Source organism: Diadema antillarum, unplaced genomic scaffold (assembly GCF_040938485.1).
Source record: "Diadema antillarum isolate AM-2024a unplaced genomic scaffold, OU_Dant_1.0 scf00000128, whole genome shotgun sequence".
Classification (NCBI taxonomy): domain Eukaryota; kingdom Metazoa; phylum Echinodermata; class Echinoidea; order Diadematoida; family Diadematidae; genus Diadema; species Diadema antillarum.
Window position 1 is genome coordinate 4,617,553 of NW_027271017.1, and position 26,407 is coordinate 4,643,959.

General features: G+C 38.9%; 1 protein-coding gene across 1 annotated transcript; it reads left to right on the top strand.

Annotated features, from left to right (window-relative positions):
• The first annotated feature begins 10,985 nt into the window (after positions 1–10,985).
• Positions 10,986–25,707, top strand: LOC139720538 (tyrosine-protein kinase STK-like). The gene is made up of 7 exons (XM_071631891.1): positions 10,986–11,134; positions 13,336–13,491; positions 13,857–14,002; positions 18,099–18,212; positions 19,551–19,704; positions 20,408–20,539; positions 21,811–25,707. The coding sequence occupies exons 1-7, from the start codon at positions 11,056–11,058 to the stop codon at positions 22,011–22,013; spliced, it is 984 nt and encodes a 327-aa protein (XP_071487992.1). The 5' UTR covers positions 10,986–11,055; the 3' UTR covers positions 22,014–25,707.
• Positions 25,708–26,407: the final 700 nt, after the last annotated feature.

A 26,407-nucleotide genomic window follows, 5' to 3' on the forward strand; every position in this document is an offset into this window, starting at 1 on the left:
CAAGTCAGGAATGCCTTCCCTCCAAGCTCTGTCCATTGTGTTCACACACTTTGCAGTTCCAAGAGCACCCAATTGCCTAACTTGGAAGAATCAGAACTATGAAATGTGTTAAAACGATCCACATTTCTCTGTGACCGCTTAACCAAATTGAACAGAGTTTTCTGCATGATAAAGTAAAGATATTACATTTTAAGACCCTAAAGTACATGTACAACATTTGTAGCAATGAGATGGTTAAAACATACGTATTGGAAGTCATCCAAATATCTGATAGTAATTTTTGGGGGGGACATACTGTAGTTGTCCATTCATATACAAAAGGATGTAGCGACTGATGTGCTTAGCACCTGTAGAGGCATAATGCTCACAAAGGCAGTGCACAATAGAGGTTAGCATGTTAATTATCCCAGATGGTGGATGATAGTTAATATTTGTATGTGGGAACCTAGGGTATCGATGAGAATAAGAATAATAAACAACTATATTTTTTTCCCTTCAACTTGGTGACTGGTATTGCATTGTTTCTTAACAATGGTTGTCAGTCAATTTCTGGCAAAGAAAACTGAAGAAAATCTCAACGGCGTATAATTTTGTCCGGTACAGACCATACCATACCATTACGTTGTTGATGCTTTTAACTCCTTCATCATTACCTTGTCAAATTCAAGCTTGGAGTGGAATTTGATTTTGGTTGCGTCACACTTGCCGTGCTCATTACGAATGTCACACTTGAGTGACAACCAGGATGTAGCGACTGATGTGCTTAGCACCTGTAGAGGCATAATGCTCACAAAGGCAGTGCGCAATAGAGGTTAGCATGTTAATAATCCCAGATGGTGGATGATATTTAATATTTGTATGTGGGAACCTAGGGTATCGATAAGAATAAGAATAATAAACAACTATATTTTTTCCCTTCAACTTGGTGACTGGTATTGCATTGTTTCTTAACAATGGTTGTCAGTCAATTTCTGGCAAAGAAAACTGAAGAAAATCTCAACGGCGTATAATTTTGTCCGGTACAGACCATACCATACCATTACGTTGTTGATGCTTTTAACTCCTTCATCATTACCTTGTCAAATTCAAGCTTGGAGTGGAATTTGATTTTGGTTGCGTCACACTTGCCGCGCTCATTACGAATGTCACACTTGAGTGACAACCAGGAAGTGGGATGGGTCAAGAGAATAAAACATAGAAACACAATCGGAACAAAAGAACGTGTTATGTTACATGTACTATGTTGTGTGTGTAGCAAGGTTCGATTCTGTTGAGGACTCATATGCTATTTCTCATTTACCACATATTTCCATAAACACCGGCCTGAGTATACTCAGAACTAGTCTACAAAGGGTGAGAGGTTGACTGCTTGCTTTAATTAATCACTCTTTTAAGTGTGTGTGTGTGTGTGGGGGGGGGGGGTTGCTTGAAAACCAGTTTTCAGAATGGAAAAAAACAAAACATGGTTGTGTATGTACTGTGAAAACTGCTTGCTTTGAGCCATCATTGATGTGAAAGAGATACCAGTGGTGCTAGATTATGAGGAGTTATAGACAGGGGGCGCTACACGATAAACCACTCCTCCCCACCGCACCCCTTTCCCTCCCCTCCTTCCCCTCCCCTCCTTCCCTCCCCCCCCCCCCTTCCCCCTTCCCCATCTTATTTGTATGGCTGGTTCATAGCTACATGTACTAATACAAATGATTCATGAAGTGTGGGATTGTAGATTTCAAGAAACATCTAGTTTCAGAGCCTATTCCCATTAAACCTCACCCTTATGTGCCATTTGTTGTACAGTAATCTGTTTGCTTTCTTTGTTGTTGTTGTTGTTGGTGGGTTTTTTTTTCAATTCAATTCAGTTAAGTTTTCAAAGTTAAGTCAAGCATTGCATAGAATTTAGCGTTGAGCTCACATAACCTCCCAGTTTGTGTTGTGGGGGAGGGGGGTGGTGGTTTTATTATCTTCTAATTATATACATGTACAATTGTGTACGGTGATTGGTCTCTGATAAAATAGTATGCCATGTACTCTGTGTTATATTCTTCTGAACTCATGCGGTATGTGAAAACATTGTTCTCTGCTTTTCGCACGGTGCTTGATGTATGCACCATGTAGAGCTATTCTTTGGGTGGTGGTACGTGCTCTTAAAGGGATCGTATAGTTTTGGTTGAGACCTAATTTCACATTTCTAATATTTTTTGGTGAGATAATGAGAAACCTCTTATGAAATATGAAAGAGCATGTAATTCTATGGGGAATTCGACGTTTATTTGATGAAAATTGGTTTTGAAATGGCCGAGATATCAAAAAAAGAGCGATTCTAATAAAGTGTGGGACCCACACTTTATCAGAATCGCTTTGTTTTACTTTGTTTTTGGATGTTTCTGTCGTTCCAAACGCGATTTTCATCAAATAAACTCTGAATTCCTCTTAAAATGGTATGCTCTGTACTATATCATAAGTGTTTTCTTGGTATCTCGCAAAAAGTTAAAAGCCCAATTTTCATCTCCACCACACTGTTAGAACGCTGTGTAAAATTTCGTTGTTTAAAATATTGTTGTTTAAAATTCTAAACAATGTTGTTTGAATATAGAAAATCGCAGCTTGATTGCCTTAAACAGCGGTTGTTTAAAAACAATTCGGAATGATTGATGTGATAGTCATGAACCAATCAGCGGGCCTGCATGTATATCCTTCGTCGCAATCGATCGCCGCCGCGCCGCCGGGCGGTGCCACCGCGCCTCACACACACACGTACATATATCACACGTTTATGTACGTATAGCTATACAGTAGCGCGGCTATTCATCATGATGGACGGCGGTGACGATGACTGCAATGCAGCTAGGAGTCACGAACATTTTCAGCAAATGGGGTCTAGCTATAGAAGAACTTTGCCAGTCATTCCAAGGTATTTATTTATTTAACTGATAGTTACATCGCTTCATGCCCATCTGTAATTTGCATGATGTATGAAGCTAGTCACGGCTCACGCTTTGGGTTCTTGGCCGGGCTGCGCTACGCCTCGCCTTCATGCATGTAACGTTAGATCTAACAAACTGTTAATGTTAACGTTAACGTAGGTCGTCTGTACCGGTACGTACATTATGTTTTTCAACCAACTCGTGCTTGAATAACGAACACTTGCATAATTCAATCCTTACATACATTTTCAAAACTTCACATCAAAAATACGAATTTCTTTTACAAAAACTAATCATCTAACCAGCGTACGGAATATTCCCATTGTTGACACAGAACAGTAGCCTATTCGTTTTACAGTACTGTAACAGGCACCGTATCACATCATGCACAATTTATAGGCGCAGTGTCCGAGTTCAATGATGTAGAAATCTAACAGTTAGTTAGGCATAGCCACGGTCTAACGTGACGGTTAGGGCCTAGCTATAGGCAATGCTAGGACCTAGTCAAGGGCTAGGGCCTATTTTTAGACTGCTAGTGCTAACTAAGTTCATAATTACACAATGACCTGTCTCGATCATTTCCTACCTCATAATTTAGAACTTATGGTCGGCTGTATGATAGCCCTACTACATCGACCACCCTTTTGTAATAAACCGACCGTGTGTTAATTGGCGCACTGAACGCTTATTAGTACGCACTTCACTGCACGCAAAGCACATAAAAATGGATTGGCTTTGACTGTTGATGAGGATGGTGTGGGAAAACGCGAAAATTCACCGTTCATTAACAAAGTTAATGGTTTTAATCAAGGACAAAATTTCGAATGAATATTTTCACCGAATCGTAATGTAATGTCTATAGATCCTTCTAGTATGGAAGTTTCTAAAAAGCTTCGTACAACACGGTGCTCATACAACTCGGTTTGCGTGCATTGTCAATGCAAAAACAGCGGTCGATCTCAATAAGGAGCTTTACCGCGGGGAGCTGAAACGAGGCCCCGCAAGTTCGACGGCGATATTTTTGCACTGAAACTTCGAATCAAAAAGGGAACAAAGGCATTTACTGATAGCCTAGCTCTGGATTTTCTCAATCACGTAGGTCAAGTTTTATTTGCATGAATTTCAGTGTTAAATATTCTTATCAAGCAAATAAACATTAGGCGGTCGATGGGTAGTAGGTCCAACCGTACAACCAAAATCTACTGTAAACATAACGAACCCCCTAAAATCCAATACTAAAGTGCAAGTTAAGTTCTGCTACTTTTGCTGGAACAATTCATTCTGTACTGAGCATCATTGCCATCAATGATGCTCGATGAATTAAGGTCTACGTAAGCTTCCAGTAGAAAAAAAGGCCTAGAACCCCTATAGAAAATGAAGATAAAGACAGAAAACAGATTGTGGTGTTTTTAACGCACAATATAGTCTATGCACCACACGTACCACCTTAGTAGAGTTCTATTTGTTTCGTGTAGGTAGGTGGTTTGGAACCAACTTTTGGCACTTTTGTCACTTTTGAATAAGTTTCTATGCAAAGATTAGGAGCTTTCTTCTCAGTCTGTCAAGATTTCCATGCCAAACGAAGCACATTGTGCAAATTCACACAAACTGGTGAGAAAAATGTTTATAGAATGAACATTTTTGCAGAAGCTAATGATCATGCATAATTCACTCCATGTTTTTGTTATTAACTTTAGTATTATATTTTTTTTTCCATTTGGTTTATCATTCTTTCTGGGCCACCCTTAATATGATTACAAATGCAATCTTGTTCGCTAATTTGTACAGATCAAGCAAGACTTCAGCCAGGAGATCATGGCTGAAGACAGGATGTTTGCAGCATGGCCATGTATGCTGACAAAGTACTCTAGTATGGGGAATCAAGATGTCTATCGTAGCAAACGCTGCTTATTCGTCACACGGGTGACACCGATGGCCTTTCCCAAGGTACATTTTAAATAGTATTGCTCTGTGTAGAGATTATCTACAGCCCCAGTACCACCCTTTCCTTTTTTGCATTCAGTTGAGGTGAATTTATTAACAACATTAACAAAATACTTACAGTATGTACATGACTATATTAAAAAAAAATTTTCGATCGAGAAATTCATTCAATGCTTGTTAATTAATTTCTAAGACTTTCGCAAAAACCTGCAAAAACTGAAGTGGATCTGTAATTTCAAAGCCAATATCAAAGAGATCATCCGGGCTCTTGATGACTCTGCTTTGTCCATCATTCAACTTGCATGTCATGTTCCCGTATTTGGTTTTGTTGCCGATTCGACATTCCCCTTTTCTTCTCCACTGCCTGATCAACTCACATGATAATCAAGCTTTTGTCATTATAGGATAACATTAACAGAGAAGTCTTTTATGAACTATTGAAGTTTTTTGCATTCTTTTTCCTACTACTTGGAATAAAAATCACTGGACCTTGAACATCCCTTGCTCTTGCTAATCTAATTAAGATATATTCATATCAACTGATCTTGCTTTATGCAATGCCAGAATATGACATGAACCTCCTGCAAAAGCCCAAATGTCATTCATATTGCAATAGTCTTTGTTAAGCACTTAACAGTAGAGCAAGATTATTCTTATTAAGGCACTGGCTGTCAACACCATTCAACTTTCTTTCATCCAAGTTCATGGTAACTCTGATTGTTGTTTTGTAGAATAGCATGAAGATTATTAAAGCATTATAATTCTAATGCTTGGCCTTACAAGTTTGGCTCTACTCATCCACAATTACTTGCCGTCTTGGTAGTAAATGCCGTTGCCAGAATCAGTCTCTCATTCAAAATGTGTAGTATTTTCTACAATACCCTCCAGACAACTTTAAAACAGCCCCCCCCCCCCCCCCACACACACACAGTTAGTAATCCTGGTTGCAATCAAGTACAATATAAGTACCTAAGCTAGCATCTGAATATGAGCTGATACTTGTCAGCATTTCTCTTTATCAGCCTTAATTGTGTTATTTTTAAAGGGTATATTTGTACTTATCATTCAAAATACTCCCCCTGTGTCATACATTTTGCTCCACAGAGGAAAAAGAGACGCTTGCATTCAGCATGCTGCCGCTAGTTTGCCGAGGCTGGACTGCTGGGGTGTGGGCAAGTGCTCTTTTCAGGAGTCGTTGGAGTTATTCTACGACTTTCAACCTGTAAGTACCTAACTGTTCGGAGGCTTATCTTCTAAAACAAGTGATGTGTTGCCCTCTTATTAAAATGATGAGATGGACTTTGACATTGCAATACAAAATATAAAAATCATCAAGCTGTGGTCCATAGTTACAGAAATTCCCAGTTTATGCTGTTTCATTTGTTAGTTTAGTCCATTGATTCTACATATTTATGCAAATTTACTATGTTGCTAATGTATGCTGTGAATCACAATAATTTTTTTTAATGAAAAAAAATCTGATATTACATAGTCAACATACATATTTACTTTATTTTGTGCCTGACTGCTCAATCACACACTTGTCCAATATCAATATGTCCTTTTCATTTTGATAAAAACGGGAAAACATTCGCATGAAATGCAAAATTGGTCCCAAATGTCGCCAACAAGGAATATTCCATTCATCAATAAATATTGCACTTGACCTATGGTATCATTATATTCAGCAAGATGCTGGAAATATATTACATACCACTCGTATACATCCAATGTGATACAGGGTGTCTCCCCCCCCCCCCCCCATACCAAAAAGAAAAAAGACCTCGCATACTCCTTAATGTTCCTACAATGTAAGTGGACAAAATTGTTATACTACTAGTATTGGAAAGAGTAACTTACCCAAAATAATGAAATGCAATTCAGAAGTAGTTTTTGTTTGATAATACTTTTTGCCTGGGCTTGCCAGCAATAAAATTAATTGCCTTTCAGAAGTTCCCATAGGCCACACAGTTGAAAATTCATTCAGCCAGGTCATGGTTAGCCCTTGCAAGAATAGAAAATGTAATACATGGATGTTATATACTACATAAAATACCCAATTTAGGGTATATGTTTGCAAATGAAATGTTGCAGAATTTGGCATGGCACTTTATTATGAACTCTACCTTGAACATTGGAGAGGTGTGGGAAATATATCTGTTCTGATGGACTTCATTATACCAATGCCTCAACCCAACACTTCTGCGTAGTTTATTTCAAGATTTTATTGAGATGTTATTACGCATGTTTCTTTTCCACTTCCATTTCATTTTACAGGAGGGCACAGACCTGGCTTTCTACATTGGACAAATTGACAGGATGCAGAGACCACAGCCCTTCATCTTGCTGATGGGAGGATCCTGGAAGAAGCCTCTGCAAGTTTTTGCTACACGACGCGAAGACCGAGAATACAAGGAAGCGATCACTTGTGACAGTCCCCGTACCCCGTCCCCATATCTATGCAGTTTCGCTTTCCTGTACAGGACGGAGGCGTGGGGACAAGATTGCTGATTGGTTGGCTGACTGGCTGGCTCACTCCTGCCAAGCATCGGGACCGAACGCTATTTTGGCCAAGTACCGTACTCGTTTCCCCCCAGACGGGACGTTCCTCGGATTTGATCATGTGCAGAAGCAAATTTCGCACACGACACGCTTAACTCCCGGCCGCGTTGTGCTTGCGAAAACTCCCTATTGTAGAGAGACAGGGATTCTTGTTTCCAACTTTGACAAAGGCTGTGGACTGTGCATTCAAAGTGCATTATGTCATAGATGTAGAGTACCAGGCTCAATGTTTTGCTGCCTGGCAGTGCTTGGAGACAGTTGTGTACAAAATGCCTGTTAAAGTGACGTCCAATTCTGTGAGAGAGATCAGGACACACCTGAACTCTTCAAATCAGGAAGATTAGATGCGTAGAATGAGATTTTCGTGGTCATCAGAACTTTAATTGACAAAGTTGACTAATAACCCCTGACTTACTATTGCAGATGTTCCCCAAAAGCATTGCAACTGAATTGATTCAAAATGTTGTTACATCAAATTGAACATTGTTAAAAATGATCTAGTTAATAGAGAAGCTGTGTAGTGCAATACCTTCAGTAATATTTTCTTAGTGGGGCAACAAAGTACAGTATTGGGACAGAAAAGCAAATCCTTAGAGGGCCATTCCCTTATGCTTCGCTTATGAGATTTCCAAGCGCATGTAATAGTGACAAACACTTCAAGAACAAAGTCAGTGGTTCTAAGAAAATCAGATAATTATTCCAGGAAATAAGACTCATTCAAGATTTATCTTGTCTTGTCAGGGTATGATCACTATAAAACTGGATAATGTGTCTGTAAGGTGTGCATTGGACTGTAAAAGCATTCTGAAAAATTACATTCTCTGTGTACTGTTCATTCAGTTAGCCCTTTTGGACCCATCTGAGGGCAACTGATGGTCCCCATGCACCCACACAATATGAGAAATGAACCAACAAAATATTAAATGTGGCACAGGTACAGTTGTATACATAATCTCAAGCTGAACACATCCATGTTATGCATAATTAATTCTTTAATTATTGCATGTTTCAAATTCAATTTGCCATTGCAGTTTAGTTGAAATATTGTGAAATGTGATTTTTACGGCGTTAAGCACCCCATTTGTATGTAAGTGGAATCAAAATGTACATTTGACAATACACTAAGCTTTAGATGAGTCGAGGTCAATTCAGCTGGGAAATCACTTCACTCAAGCATAACAATAGCTCGTGATTTTTCCTCTGCAGTCAAACTGCATATTTTTACTAAATCCGCGCAATTCGACACATTTTTCTCGGTTCTCGAGAACTTCGACTTATCAAAGGTTAACTGTATAAGAAGAATTGCTACTCTGTATATATTCTGAAAATGGATGAGACAATTCTTGATTGGCTCAATTTGTTATTTGTTATTTGCAACAAGTTTGCACATCGATGGACAGATTGACCGATTGAAGGTTTTCTAATGATACGCTGTCAGTGATATAGACAGTGAAAATGTGCTGAAATATATATTGGCCAAAAACATAAACATTTGTGTTATTGTGCTTATATACAAGTGAGTTGAACAGTAATATGGGATTAAGAACTGTTTAAATTCTAAACATGAATATTTAATATTTGCTTTAAACAACCCAGTTGTATAAAATTACTTTTAAACAACCCGGTTGTATAAAATGACTTTTAAACAACAGTTGTTTAGAGTTTTAAACAACTTTTTTTAAACAACTCAGTTGTATAAAATTACATTTAAACAACAGTTGTTTAGACTTTTAAACAACTTTTTTTAAACAACCCAGTTGTATAAAATGACTTTTAAACAACAGTTGTTTAAATTTTTAAACAACTTTTTTAAACAACCCAGTTGTTTAAATTTCTTTTAAACAACAGTTGTTTAGAATTTTTAAACAACAAAGGGTTAAAAGTTTAAACAACTACGTGTTGTTTAATTTTTAAACAACAGTTGAGCGATTCACCGGTTAACTTGTGGTTGTTTAAAATTTTAAACAACCTTGTTGATTTTTTTCTAACAGTGTATTTTATTATATGGAGCAGACTGTTACTGCTATTCACCTCCAAACGTAAAAAGCAATCATCTGCCATTTTCTGGGCATCTTCCGGAGCCAAATGTTATTGCTATTTACTTTCGAAAGTAAAAGCAAACACCCGACATTCTGTTTAATCATCATACGGAGTTGAATATTAGTGTTATTAATTTCCGAACATCAAAGGGATCATTCGACATTTATTTTAGCATCTTCCGGAGCTGAATGTTATTGTTATTTACTTTTGAACGTAAAAGCAAACATCCGGCATTTATTTTTATCATCGTACAGAGTTGAATATTATTGTTATTCATTTCCGAACGTCTAAGCAAAGATCCGACATTTATTTTAGCATCTTCCGGAGCTGAATGTTATTGTTATTTACTTTTGAACGTATAAAAGCAAACATCCGGCATTTATTTTTATCATCGTACAGAGTTGAATATTATTGTTATTCATTTCCGAACGTCAAAGCAAAGATCCGACATTTATTTAAGCATCTTCCGGAGCTGAATGTTATTGTTATTTACTTTTGAACGTAAAAGCAAACATCCGGCATTTATTTTTATCATCGTACAGAGTTGAATATTATTGTTATTCATTTCCGAACGTCAAAGCAAAGATCCGACATTTATTTAAGCATCTTCCGGAGCTGAATGTTATTGTTATTTACTTTTGAACGTAAAAGCAAACATCCGGCATTTATTTTTATCATCGTACAGAGTTGAATATTATTGTTATTCATTTCCGAACGTCAAAGCAAAGATCCGACATTTATTTTAGCATCTTCCGGAGATGAATGTTATTGCTATTTACTTCCGAAAGTAAAAGCAAACATCCGACATTTATTTAATCATCGTACGGAGTATTATTGTTATTCATTTCCAAACGTCAAAGGGATCATTCGACATTTGCTTTAGCATATTCGTGAGCTGAATGTTATGGTTATTATTTTACTTTCGAACGTAAAAGCAAACATCCGGCAAATTACTGATACTTTTCAAAAGATTTTCGCGGATCGATTTCAGCTAATTTCCTTCATGTAGCCGATGGTTGACGGGAGAGTTTGATTTTCATATCATTAATTCCGCGCTGGAGCGCTCGGGCAAATGCGGGTGTTTAGACGAGCGTGAAAGTGCGGGCGACTTCCCTCGTCTGTACGCGTCCAAACGCCCGCGTATTACCTAGTACGCCCGGACGAAAGGGCTTCCCGCATTTGCCCTAGGGGTTTTCGTGACGTTTCCCGCGGTCGGCACTGTACATCTAGCAAGACTAGCTATGACTGTTGGGTTTTCATGGAAACGTAAATCTCAAATAATCAGAATTGATGGTGATTTCATGCCTTTTATTGCAGGTCGTTATGAATACGAAAGTGCAGAAAATGCCGAAAGTCACTATCAAGTGAGATAGACATTGTTACAAAGCCCAGATGGAAAGGATGACAGTGATACAGCAGTTGGTGTATCCATATGAATTTGGAAAGGTTGCAAAATTTTATATTTGTCATTTAATAAATAACTTCACTATCATTTCTTTGTTGTTTTCCAGGCACATTTTCGCTGTCAGTAAGGGACTCGGACCCTAACAAGGGTGACCATGTCAAACACTATAGGATACGCAAGATGGACGGCGGGCACGGTTTCTTCATCACACAGCGCAGCATCTTTCCTACGTTGATCGAACTCGTACGCCACTATCAGAGTAAGTCCGCTCTTGTCTTGCCCACATGCTGTCGCTATTCCAGGTTCGACAGGTGAAAGCAGGGACCAGTCAGGCTAAAGCCTGCCACACGCTGTACGATCCGACCAGTCGTACGACCTTAAGACCAACCTTGCCAGTTTCAGTCGTACGACTCAGTGCCAGTCGTTGAGATTTGATATGTTGAATTTCCACAACCCGGTCGTGGGCTTTCAGCCAATCAAGATACAGTAAAATGCAAGTGCACGCAGTGCACACTGCTTGCGCTTTAATACTCATTGGTAAAGTGTACTGAAGCCAGAACAGTCGTAAGCCTAGTTGTAAGGTCAGTCGTATAGCGTGCGTTGCCAGGTCGCACGACCTGGTCTGATGGTCATATTGAAGGTCGTAGAGTGTGCGGCGGGAATAAAATGTTCAAATTTGTTTCACATTCTGGAGGTTGTAGCCTTGCTGTAAACTGATGTTCAGTAGTTGCTGCTAGAGCAGGCAAGCCAAACACAACGTTCCATCAAAGCTCTTTGGATATCACAATAACAATGGGTGAGGAATTATGACTTTAGAGATCTATTCTAAACACAAGCTTGATCAAATCTGTCTATTCACAGTTGTAAAGTTTGTAAATTTGGAGGGAATTTAAAGAGTATGACAGGATGTAAGGGTCTACATATAAAGGATAGACTGGTGTCCGTGAGGAAAGATGGTTCTGAGGGGAATCAGTAGTCAACAAACACTTCATAATGCAAAGAAGATAAATTAACATTGAATTACCGATGATTAATTTGATAGTTTCAGAAGCAAAACAAAAAACCAACAGCAAAGAGGACATGTGCTGCTTGCCAGGACTTCGCACAAGTACATTTCTGTGTGATGAAAGGTCCATTCCATGATACAGATTGATAGAAACTGTGTAACATCCATCGCATATCAGACTTTATACGCGGGTCTTGCTGTTGGTTATAAATTAGTTTCGTATTCAAAGTGAAATGTGACATCAGATCCAATCTACAGTATCTGTAGCACGCTTACCAGCAAAAATGTTTGATGATAGAGCAGTAATTGCTCTTTCCTTTAATAAGCATGTATAGAATAACAACATAATCCTATTCATTTTGTGAACTGAAAACCTGCTCACAAGAAAACATGGGTATTGGGAGGCTGGTGGTTTTGTCCTGAAAAAGGTACCTCATCTCAGTTTAGCTTGGAGGATAAGAGAATGTGCAGAAGAGTTTTCTGTTTTTAGCTGCAAGGGGGTGGCTAACTTCAGTGAGAAATGGCAATTTGAATGAAAATAGTGGAAATCTGAGGGAAAAAGGTAATAAAGTATTAAACAATGATGGTTGAGGTTGTGGACATTTCAAGTCTAGACTGGTGTAAATTCTTTTCAACCATCTGATCAAAGTAGGAAATAATGTCTATTCAAATAAAAAGAAAATGGAAATGAAGCCGCTTGAAGTGATATTTCGCCAATTGCCGATTGGCTTCTTCGTGCTCTTGAAGTTCCCGTAGAGGAAACGGCCCTTATTTTGCTTGAGATTGTACAGAGTCTTTGTACTGTGGCATTTGGCGATGTATCAGTTGATCTGGGTGGGTTTGTGCATTTGAGCAGAACATATATTTCTATTTTCATAATCACCAATATGTCAAGTCAAGTCATTTTACAAACATCTGAAACCAACCATCAATGTCAGAAGAAGTACATTCAAGAAATTCCAAATTATATCATTTTTATCATGATGTATGCAGAGCAAACCAGAAAAAAAAAAATGGCTGAGAGACATTATGTATGACATTTATGACCAAATACTGCTACTTCAGGAGACAGAGAGAAAGAGAGAGAAAGAGAGAAAGAGAGAGAAGAAACATGACAGGAAAGAAAAGAAGAAATTGTTACATTTGTTAGCTAATTTTTTTGGGGGGGCAAAAAAATGGTAATAATTTTCTGATTTTTTCTTTGTACAGAGTGTGCAGCATCTTAGAGAAAATAGATGTGTATGACATCATCATCATCGTAATACTTGCACAGCATACAAATAAGCCTTCGAATGTAATACATGCACATAGTGTAAACAGTGTACATGAGAATTATCTGTTGTGATGAATAATGAATAAAAAGGCAACAGTGAAATGATCAATCGAGAGTGAAAAGCTTGTGTGGTGTGAACAAATTTTTGCGAGACATGAACCCTTTCTGCTCTTGCTTGCAGGTTCAGTGGATGGACTGTGCTGCCTACTGACCAAGGCATGTCCCAAGGAGAACCCCATAACCTTTGGTCTCGGCAAGGACCGGTGGGAGATCCCGCGCGAGTCGCTGCGGATGATGAAGCGTCTCGGACACGGCCAGTTTGGAGAAGTCTGGGAAGGTATAAGACTGGACTTCGTTTATGGATCACGAGCCTATTCACAAAGGCACAGAAAGATAATTTGTTTGCCCTCCCTACTCTATGTGACAGACACATGCGAGATTGAATACACAATGCCTTGCCAAATATCTCTGTCCATCATAAGTGTTGCATGCCATTTATTTCATGCCAATTATATTGTGCAATACAATCAATGTAGTTCAGGTGTTCTCCCTTTGCATTGGCAGTGTAGTCTCAATCAAATCAGGTCAGGTTTAATAGTACAAGCAGGTTCGAGTTGACTTTTGTTGTGAAAATCATGTCATGGTCTATATTATGATCTGATTGGTCAGTGCTTCCATTTCCCATCTGTTTCTGACCAATAGGAGTTTGGAATGGAAACACGCCGGTGGCCATCAAGACCCTGAAGGAGGGGACGATGTCACCCCAAGCCTTCCTCGCTGAGGCCAACATCATGAAGAAAGTCCGGCATGAGCGGCTTGTACAACTCTACGCCATCTGCTCCGATAGGGTACGTCACTAATCCAGCAATCTTGTGCTGCGCTGAATCAACGTGTTCAGCAAGCTTAAAGGGGAACCCCAGACTAGTCAAAATTTAATTTGAAAGAAAAAGAAAAAATTTCAGGCACAATTGTGAAGATTTGATCAAAATTAGTTTAGTATAAGGGAAGTTATGGAAGTGTGAATGTTCCTTTTTTTCTTCCTCCGTAAAACAGTTCTTGAACAGTCAATATGAATATGCAAATAGTAATTGTCATTGCCTCACAACTTGCCATATAGTTTGTGCAAAATCTTGAAATTCTCAGGGGTTTTTTTTTTGTTCAAACATGATTAGGCCACATTCTCCAATCCCATTATATCTGACTGATCACTATTTTGAAGTTATTCAGCCAGGAATGATATACTATTTTATACTTTTCTGGCAGAAAATTGAATTTTCATCATTTGTTTTTTCTATTAGTCAGTGGATATGAGATGATGGCACTATAATCTCTCTCATTTGCTTCTTCAAATAAACTGTTTGAAAACTGTTTTTTCAAAGATTAGTGAATCGTTCAAATTTTATACTTTCCTTATACTTTTGATCCGATTTTGATCAATTTTTTTTTACTGTTTTGCAGGCAGCATGTTACTCTTTCTTCCCAAACTAAATTGTAGCTGAACTGGAATTCCCCTTTTAGTCATCAGCTGATGTGCCATACTTACATCCACTGGTATCCAAAGATAAATGGCAGACAGGATGACGGATGATGAAACAACGGGGAGCCATTAATCTTGTGTTTGATAGATTTATATTACATCTATGACCAGCTAGGAAGCAATTTATTGCTATTAAATAAACATGGACTCATGGAATTACACTGTAGGTACTCACCAAAGACCGCGGCACTGAGGATTAAGTCCCTTGGCCAGAGGCATTGCGACTGCTTCAAAGAAGCTTGAACCAGGGACCTCAGGATGTAGAGTCTTTGGTTCAATCCATGGAGCCAAAATAATTCTTCATGAGCCAGGCTACTCTGTCCTCATACTGTTTTCTGAATCTCTTTTTGCCAAATTTATGGCCTTTCATTTCTCTTTTTTTTATATATGCATTTTTGTGACAATCAATGATCTACAACCTACCAACTGCAGTTTACATGTTGAAAAGCAGTTATAATTAAAAGGGGGAAAAAAAAACTTGACTGTTTGATAAAAGACAACGAATACATTTGAAGAACATTCTTAGTTTGTTTGATGCATTTTACTGTAGATGTCTTTCCCTTTGTCATTTATTGTCTAATTTATGTCTTTGAGAAATGACTCACTCAAAAAGTGCTAAGTGGAAGACCTTAGTGTGCAGATGGAGGGGGGGGGGGGGGGGGGGGGCTTGTCAATCCCAAAAGAGATTACACATTGTGGCTGTTTTATGCCACTGCATGTACTGGTATGTTCTGCAACAATGCTGCTGTATGGTGGCCTGATACAGGTCTTGACAAGTACGCGTACAACACAACCACAGCAAAGCAGTGTTAGAAGGTTTACATATGCTGTAAGCCAGCGCAAGTGTAATGCGTGTTGTGAGAATGCCCCGTGTACAGACTGCGCCTTGTGAACATTGAACACGCACACATGCACATATCTGTGGCAGCTTTATAACATGCCATACGAGAATACACAGAGCCTCATTATCTATGTGCCATGTGTGTACAAGTAGAATTTGTATGGCAATCCATACTGGGCTGGGACATGTCAATGACAAAAGCGTCGACAATGGTACAATCAGCCGAACAGTGGTTCTAGGGGAAAGAGCTCTGAGGTTTTGGTTTCACGTCGGTCTGAAGTGGATGTTTCGACAAGGCGGCAGACATATTTGTTACATTGCAATCTTTCGATTGTGGCAGCTGATTTGCAGTTTGAAATAAAGGATTTCATTGAACAGTGAATTCATCATCATTTCTCAGATTCCATAAAATGTGCTGGCAGTTAGACTGTTTATTGATAGAGGCGTGACCTTCAAATTGAACATTTTGGTAACTTAGCACTCATTGTAGTTTCACACACCATGTAGATTCTTTTACAGTGAAGATTTTTCCTGCAGTCTAGGTTAAACCAGATATGTATGATAACATTACCAGTACTGTAAAAGTGGACATTTTCGCTGCGTTGAAATTTTCGCGCATTTCGCGCAACCCGAAACTAGCGCGAAAATAAAAGCACATGAATATTTTTGCTTGCCATATGTTCCAGTAGTTAATGTCTTGATTCCGCGGAATCAAAAACACGCGAAACCCTTCTTACCACGCCGAGCGCGAAAAATTAGTCGCGGAAAATATCCACTTTTACAGTACCTGATTTCTCAGGTGACACTACATTTTGCTCCTGCAACAATTCCTCTGTTTTTATTTTCTCCAAGGACATAGGATTAGGGTTGTGACAGGGTTTTAGGATTAGTCTGATGTGAGGATTAGGATAAGGGTTAGGGTCATGTTGGTGGGTAGAATTTATGCTCGGCGTAGCGTGTAGATATTTCATGGGCGCAATTGTTGCAGGAGCAAAATTGTCATGGAACCAATTTCTCTACGTGCTGGTTCATTTTCCAAGTCAAATTTAGCCAAAGTATTCAATGAGAGCAGAGCCAGCTTTACTGCAAGTTTGAACTTGAGATTTTGCGCAATGAATACATACAATAAACCCTTTGACTTTGAGTTGTTGTAATGTCTCATAGGGTTTCTGCAGTGTTCACTTGCTTCCTGTCTAAAGCCAAGGGTTTAAGTTTCCTGTGGCGTGGGAAGATATGGTTGGTCCAATTCTCGGTATTGCCAATGTGCAAAAAGCTTCTCTGCACACTGCAGAGCCTGTCACAGAATTAATGCACTGTGGGATTCCTCCTGAGCATTGTCACTTCCAGTCAGTTTGTGCGTGTCTCAGTTCCCATGTGATTCAATGCAACTTTTGTCTGCTTTTCTTTTGTTGCTGCTTTTTTCTTTGGTTAGGATTAAGCTAAAAAACAGTTTAAAACTCCTAATTATTTGATACTCATTTGCGGTCACGAGAGTCATGGTTCACCACTGCAAGGCTTCAGTGCACTGGTAACATAACGGAAAGCAAAGAAATCTTCAATGGAAAATACCCCTGGATAAAGACGGAAGCGTGACTTTTTTTAACAAGTGCACATATGCAACCAAAACAGAGGCTATCCCATAATGCATCTAAAAATGCTGCTCACCGCATGGCACCTTGGTACTGGTGATACTGAGGATTGAAGCGATCTTCGTTACCCACTGTGGTACGGTGTATTCGAAAAACGGGAACAGCGCCTGTCAGTGAATATGCATCAAAGTGTATGCTCATTAGTAATGGTCAACTCCAGTCAAGAGTCTTTGGCTGTGTGTGCAGTCGATAAAGCTGTACAAAATTTGTTATTGTGGATTCTCACATATTTCCGAGCCAGACCAACCTACCCACTTCATGAATGCCCACACTACTTCTGGTCTTTATGGACATGATGGAAGAAGATGATGACATGTGTGTTAAATGTGAAAATGGTCAAAATCCTGGAATTAAGCCCAATTACAAGGTATATACCAGATTGTGTGCGAATTGAGTGAATGCAAAAATGTTATTAAGACACATCAGTGAAATTTGAGGAAGATCAAACAAAGCATTCAAAAGTTATGAATTCATAAACTCTCGTTACCACCATGGCCTGATAGGAATTTTGCACTGCTAGTGGTATTTTGCTGAAGGGTTCCCCTCAATTTGCTTGTATTCTGATCATTAGACCAAAGATTAGTGATAAATTTTATCCTGAATCCTTCATATGATTCTCTCTTTCCCGTAATTATCTGTAAAAGCATAAACATGCTTGTGTAGAAAAGAGAAGCACCGGTACTTCAGAAATTTCATATTAAAAGTAGATGTCAGAAAATGCATTTTCTTGCTGAAATGTGACATGTACACATCTTGTGTGCAATCTCTGTCTGCGTGATAGAAGAAGAAAAGCGAAGGTTTTGATAATTACTTTGCTAACTGTTAGTGTTGTCATTGTCCTTGCTCTCAGGGGCATTCTCGAAACAGCAGTACAAGCTTTGCATGTCTTCCTGTCTTTGGTTTCCCTTGTCATGCAGGAGCCCATCTACATTGTCACAGAACTCATGTCCAATGGCAGCTTGTTGGATTACCTGAAGGACGGGTCAGGAAAGGACACCAAGCTAACAACTCATGTGGACATGGGTGCTCAGGTAGGGGCAAAAGATTTGAACTTACGGGAAAAGTTACCTCATGAGGCAACCCTTCGTTTTTGTGTTTGGATTTATTTTTATGCCTCCGCCACAAAGCGTCACCAGAGACATTCAAATGTTTTTTTGGATTTCTATCTGTCCTTCCGTCTGTCTGTCCGTAAGCAATTTTGTGAACAGCATAACTTCAGCACTGTTTGAGGTATCCAAATAAAAGTGGCATGTGTATGCATGAGTGGATGAAGCTGTGCCTATCAACTTTGGGTGCACATGGTCAATGTCAGAGGTCATAGGTCAAGGTCAAATACAAAAATTTGACCATAATTACCTCCGCAAAGGAAGGAGGTTAAGTGATCATCGGCGTTGGTTTGTCTCTTTGCAAAATAACTCAAAAAATTGTATATGAAAAATGTAAATGAAACTTGCATAAAAAGTCAATATTGACACAAGGAACACCTCTTCAGTTTTGTAGTGATCCAGAAATTTTCATGGATTTTTGAAGGATTTTTCATCTTTTGGCATATAAGGTCAACAAATGTGGGGTTCAAGCTGCACGTACTGCAGGTTTACATACATGCACTTAAGTGTGTGCTCTGCTTGGGCGAGGCGCCGTGCAATGACGTAAACAAAATATTTCTATTTTTGGAAATGAGTTGCTGGCTTGACGGAGGTTTGTGCTCTCCGAGTGCTTTTCTAGTTAATCAATTAATTTGATGTATTACACTTTGGCATATATGTCAATGTATTATTACCTCCGCCAAGGAAGGAGGAGCTTAAGTGATCATCAGCGTTGGTTTGTCTGTTTGCAAAATAACTCAAAAAGTTGAGTACAGATTAAAATGAAACTTGCAGGAAAAGTCGATATTGACACAAGGAACACCTCATTCAATTTTGATAGTGATCCAGGAATTTTTATAGATTTTTGAAGGATTTTTCATCTTTTGGCATATGTAGGGTCAACGAACTTGGGGTTCGAGCTATGCGTGCTGGAGGTTTAGATACTGTACGTACACTATTAATAAAGCGTTCGCTCTGCTTGGGCAAGGTGCTGTGCAATAACGTAAACAAAAGGCTTTTATTTGGGGAAATTGCGTGTGTGTAAGGATGGAAATGAGTTGCTGGCTTGGTGGAGGTCTGTGCTCTCTGAGTGCTTTTCTAGTTCATTTTGTAATCATGGCCAGAAGAGAAGAATGAGTGTCTTGCTTCGGTTGCAATGGGATAAGTTTCATCAGATGCATAGTAAAAGGTTTCTTTTGAGGAACAATGTAATTACAGGAAGTGACATGACAGAAAGATTGCAAATGTTTTAACCCCAACTTGCTGTGTATAAATCAAACACAGATTGCAAGTGGTATGGCGTACCTGGAGACCATGAATTTTGTCCATCGTGACCTGGCGGCTCGAAATGTCCTGGTCGGCGAGAACAACATTGTCAAGGTGGCAGACTTTGGTTTGGCGCGACTCATCGAGGAGGATGAGTACATGGCAAGAGTCGGTGAGTTTTCCGGGAAATTATTTCGCATATTAAAGAACATTATCAAAAACTCAGTAGCATGGAGATACCATGTAACGGCTATTAAAGGCTATATAGTCCGACTTGGGTATATTCGGGAATCCTTGAAATTAATCGTGGAAAAAAAAATCAACATGAAATTTGAAGTGAAATCTATTAGACAGTGATAGTTTTCAGATGTTGAAATAATTTTGAAGGTAATCAGCTGTTCAATTGCAAAACACATTTCATCGTAGTATTTAGACTTGGCAGCTGTTCCAGTATTGGAAGGAGTCCCCATACACTACAAATCACAAACATCATTTAGTGCAGGCAGAATTTCAGAGACCCCTAATACAATTGTAACTTATCAATCTAAACATGCAGCATGTATGTGCATGCAGGGCAGAATGCAAGCATGCATACATACATCCGGGCTCGAGATTAGCTGTGGCCCAGTGGCCTGGGGCCACTAGCGGCTAATATGGGGCCACCAAACTTCCAAAAAGGTTTATCTGTTGGTGGCCCGACCAGGCAACTACGATTCAAAACGGATTTTTATATTCAAACAAACCAGCAGCAACAATCCAGCATCAACTTAGACCTAAACACCTGTAAGAAATATTAAAGTTCTTTTTCCCATTCAAAAACTGTCATACAGGCTGTGATATGAAGAAGGGCACATTTTCTATTTGTATTCCCGCAGGAGCCAAGTTCCCCATCAAGTGGACGGCTCCCGAGGCAGCACTTCATGGCAGGTTTACCATCAAGTCAGATGTGTGGTCGTTTGGTATCCTCCTCACGGAGATCGTCACCTTTGGCCGCATCCCGTATCCTGGTACGTCAGATGATGTCCTGAAAGTTTCATTGTCATCATTTTTAAATTTCTGTATCCATCTGATTGTTGTTTATCTAATTGTTACACAGCATAAACTGTGACTGCCCAGCTCTAAACCCCACAAAAAGTAGGCCTACATGGATTTCCACTTTGCTGCATAGTTTACAAGAATAAAAATATAGGCCTAAGCTCATAAAGCTATGAAATGCTTCATTTACTTAACCCATTGAGGTCGAGTCCTGAGTATATGGGCAAATGTCTATGGGAAATGCATGTTGTAGCAAAATCAGCCCATCCTCAACTGGTTAAAATTGAATCATTCTAATCTAAACAAAAGCTGATAGAAATAGAAGAAAGTTAGGATCCGCAGTTTCATAGAAAAGGGAGAAAAGAGGATTTGAAGATTATTGTCACTCCATCGTGCTGTGCAGATGTATCAATTAAAACATGTTTTCCCCAATGAAAGCAGCAACAGTTCAAAGAAATATTGTCCAGAAAAACTGCTCTTATTTGAATTCCTGTTTTATACTAAGCCACCAAGTTTTGACAGAAAAGAGTACTCTTCTGGGTAGTAAAGACAAATTCTAAAAATTTGAGTAGGTCAACCCAAGTGACATATTTTGGTCTATTACAGAGAATCATGATCTGCACCAGTCCTTTTTGTGGGTTTTGAGCTTGACCGTCATTTTTCCACTAATAAATTATATTAATTTGTAATCAGCTTTCTTCTGTTTGCGTTTGTTACATTTTACACCTGTCTAGATTATCATTCAGATTTTCAGTCATATGCAGGGATGCCAACCTTGTAAGCAGCATTGCTGTATTCTGAGGGCTGAAAAGGCGTAGCTTTGGTGTTTTCCATGAAATGTGCCATATTTTGGACAAAATGTACAAAATGTGGCAAAAAAGTAACAGTTGGTATCTTTGTACACATATGTGTGCCTCCCTTTGATAATGCAGTTGTTAATATTTGATCGTAATCACTGATGCAGCAGAATGTATTCCTGTACAGGGTAGACTTTGTCTAACAAGAAACAAGCTACAATCAAGATGCTCAAAGATAGGTGTACATACTGGAGAAGTGGAAATTTTGTGCAGCCAGAAATTTGCTCCTTGCAAAATTCGCAAAAGGTTTCATGCACTCGAAAATTTCTGGTTTTCCAGTGTTTTTGTACATTTCCTCTCATCGGAATTGAATTGCTCCATGGTACAATTGCACGCGGACCTCAACCGTTCTCTGAGCAAGTGTCTTTTCCCCTTTTCACTCCTAGGAATGACGAACCGAGAGGTCTTGGACCAAGTGGAGCTGGGCTACCGCATGCCCAAGATGCACCATTGTCCCGACTCCCTCTACGAGATCATGCTGAAGTGCTGGCACAAGGACCCCCAGCAGCGACCCACCTTCGAGTTCCTCCACTTCTGCCTTGATGACTACTTTGTGTCGACAGAGCCCAACTACAAGGAGGCAGACTAGGGGAGAGGATCCCACCCCACCCCTCCCCTTCTCCCTGGCCTTCTGAAGAAGGAAAGACTGTGAAGGGAGCCCTCGTGAGGCAAAAAAATTATTGCCAAATGGACAGTGGTTAGGATGATTGGCGTCGAGCGAGCAAACGAAAGAGAGAGGGAGAAGTAAGAGTGTGACTTGCCACTGAAATGACGAGGAATGAAATGATTTTGCGATGGAATGATGAGGGAAATGAGATTATTTCTGTTCTTTCATTTGCCGGAGTTAACAATATTATATCAAATCAATTTGTACAATTACAAAGAAACTCCACCGGAAAAGTGGCTTATGAAACAAAAGCAAACAAATGAAATAGGGAACGTATACAAGCAGAAATGGTTTTGATTGCAGAAGAACATTTTATCTTATTCTAGGATTACAAAAGGCATACTGACGACGTAATGTATATACAAATATTTATGCAAGGTTAAATGCAAAATTTGATGTCGTTGTTTTGTATAGTTTTGCTATGACCAACCTTCGGCCTTTCATTGTCCAATCTGTGAAAACTTTTGAATACATGCAAAAGCATTAGCTTGAGTGCCTAGTCTGCCCTTACTCTAAATTTGAGAACATTATATTATTTGCTCACTGTACAAACAGCAAATATTTTGCACAATCATGTTTATTGGTCAGTCACTAATAGGGCCTACAGTGTACGTGCAAACATTAGGGGACAGGACTTTTGTGTTCACACTCATTGTAGACATTCATGACCGGTGACTATGTTTGGTCATGTTAATTGGTGTTGAAAGACTTGTCAGCATTCCTCTTTTAATATGCACTAGGTTGCAAACTTTCAAAGAAAAAAACTTAGTTAATGACGCAAGAATGGGCCCACTCAGCCATTGATATTTTAACACTTAACAGATTTGTAACGCCAAATGATATAATATAATCTTAATTAAAGAAGAATGTGCAATTATCTGGCTCTAATCACTTCAGTGTACTTGCAAGTTTGATCTTTTTCACAAGGACCAAATACATGTATGCTTCTGTTTTTTACACCATAGATATTTTCAGTGATAATTGACAAAGAGTGAGATAATAGACCTGTGCTACGTTTGGTATTTGATGCAAATAATTTAAGGAGGAAAGTCTCCGGTCAAATTGGCAGGGTCCAATGTGAAAGTGTCCCGCGTCGGCTTTACCTGAAGGCTTCTAACTATAAGATGCCGGCCAAGTACTGGTAAGCACTGGGTGAAGCGTGTAGAGAATCGCTGTATTTTTTGTACCCCTTCCCAATCCCTCCCACACAGCACTTTATACATGTAGTCATGGCCGTCGTATATTGGAACGCGCTTCCTATGCTGCAACCGCACTGTCGGAGTGCTCCACGATAGGCCTATTTACACAGCCAGTAATACAAAGTTGCGATTATTTGCATCAGAATTTGACTGCGACATAAAACCATTTTTTTAATGTGTGTGGACATAATAATTGCAACTACACCTGTATTAGTGAGATTCAAATCACAATTCACACACTATTCAAAGAGCAATGTTTCCGAATTAGTTGCGTTTTTTTCAAAATAGATTCAGTTATTTGCATTACAAAGTGTGTATGAATGCTGTGCAAAATGGTATTGTTTTATTATATCGCAAAATGCAAGGCACGCGTGGGATAGTCGGATGAAAGTCAGATCTAGCAGTTTGGCTTCGCTCAAACTGGTGCAATTTGGATGGCTTTTTTTTTTTTTTTTTCTTGCGAACAAGTGCACAACAAAAGCGCAATTTAAATAGCGATTCGAATCACACTTTTCCTGTGTACATGTGAATGTGCCTAATACACTGTACCAAGCTTCAGTCACGGTCCGCCAGTCTCGAGTAGCCTCCAGGTGGGCCTGCGTGCATTATGCTAAATGCGCACTGTGCTAGATCTCCCTTTCATTGCAACTTGATGAGAGGCATTGTATATTGCACACACCACATTGAATACCAGTACAACTGCTCCTGTGCACATGACATGGTAATTTGACTGACTGCATGCTGTGTATCAATGACCAAAAGTCATGCAGTATACAAATGCATACGGTATTTATGTATTTTAGAGGCTTTTTAGCTGCTATCAAATTGATACCAAAAAGTCATTTTCAAGGTGTGTTAATTGCCTAGCATTAATGCAACTGTTGATTGGAGCTCTTTGCATATTTTTTTGTATTTGCTCAAGACGCCAGGGCCATCAGCATACAGTAATTACTTGTTTACTTTTAAATCTAGATATTAGTGTGAGCCGCCAAATGAGTTTCGTGTTGTACTTTCAGTTGCAAGAATTGTCTGGAAATGTGAGCCTGTTGCCATTCATATATTTTTACCAAATTCTTACTGAGATCAGAAAAGAATGCGCGTTTGTTAGGGAGACTAGGTCATATTGGCCTATGAAATAGGAAAAAAAGTAAAGAATATTTTTGTGAAGTGAAGCTGATCCTATCAGTTGTTGATCATGTACGCGTAACAATTGAACCTCACTACGAATCGGTAATCAGGAGATTTTGAATATTGCATAATCTTTTTGCACTGTCGTAACATGCAATATATTTTTTAATGATTGTGTGTACTGTGCCACTGTAAATATTGAGGCTTTTGATACATCACATTCCATTATTTTGTATGACTGGGGTCAATCAATTTTGCCCTTAATAACCTAATTCTCTTTTTTTTTTAAATCTTGGTGGGATTTTTATTTTGTCATTGTTGTTGTTCTGACATTCTTTATGACCAGACATGGTGATGCATTCTTAGGCAAAATTATATGTATACATTTCTTGGAAGCATTTCGCATCATCAGCAACTATCACATCTTCAATCGGGGTGATCTTGCCTGGCAGTACATGGATAACGTGTACATACAGTCATCTGACAAAGCATGTCAGCAGTGCACAATTGTGTAGTGTACATATTTCAATCATTTCTATATGGGAAGTGGGCTTCGGTGAAAATAGACATTTAGAATGTAGTACAGGTACAATGTATTAAAGCAATATTTTCTGTTCTGAGATGTGACTTTGTCTCACTATTCTGCAATATGAAAAAAAAAAGAAGTAGGCAAAAGATTACATTCTACATTTTTGTAATTATGCAAATTTGAACTTTGACCAAAGTATAAATCTTTGTGAAATGTGGTATAATAAGGGTTTTGATCTGGCTGCAGGTTTTAACATATGTCAGCACACTTTTGGTACAAAGATTTTGAACCGACTTTGTTCTTCATTATTAAATGTGAGCGTTTGTGCCAGTCTCGATCGCATTGTTTGCACCTTCCCACTGTATTTCAAATGAGAGAGTGTGTGGTCAAAATCAAATCAGCCAGCTTCCAAGCCGGTGCCATCATACTTTTGTTATCATACTGTGAAAAACAGTGTGCATTATACTGTATATTCCTCAAAACTCAGTGGTTCCGACATGAGTTAAGCTTCTGTCTTACTCTCATGTGGTATTAGGGGAAATTCTGTTACATTTGTACAAGAATGTTGAATGAGGTCATCAGGTCCAGGTAATTAACCTTATTATATCTGGATACTTGTCATTGTACGCTTGGAACACACCCACAAATGCACACTGCATGACTGCGTTCTTGTTTGCACCAGTGTCATGCACATGACAGAGTTATTGAAATTCAGTACTTTTATAAGCATGCAGTACATTGTGCAGGACATTGCATTGTGTCTTTTTTTTTTTTTTTTTTTCAAAATGATATTAATATGTAGATTGCTGTTTATAGAGAATTGATATGTCCATTGCCAAAGACTTTGTCTTATCAACAGATCTGATCAATAAAACATTTTCTTTTTAGAAATTCTGCTCCCTTACACCCAGACCACCATAGCTGGCAATAGTAGATGTGCTTGTACAAGACATTTGCAGAATGCTTTTTATTAATACTTTAATACATGTTTAATACGGGATAGTGCTCGAGCTTAATCTGACCCTTGTGAAACTGCACAACTTTCGCTTTTTGTACATTGATGCAATGAAACCCTTATTTCATGAATTTTCAAGTAGATTGGATTTTGTTTTTCTTCTCTCAGGCAGAAAGGCAAATGAATTGATATTTCTCACAAAATTTCTGTTGGTGGGAAAAGTTAAATGCCTGCTGCAGGTCAGGTTTGGAGTATGCATGTTTCTCTCAACTTGTTAATTTCAGCTGAATCCTGGCAATTTGTCCTGATTGTACAGAATTGTGAGATGAGCAGGGCCGGCGCAGTGTTTTCAAAAGTGTGGGGGCCCTCTTCCGGGTTTCATGAGCTAACAAGCAAAAAAAGAAAGAAGAAAAAAAAAAAAAAAAGCTCATCTCTTTTCCGCGTCCACTTCCAGGTTTCTTCGGCTGACAAGCAAAAAAAAAAAAAAAAAAAAAAAAGGTCCTCA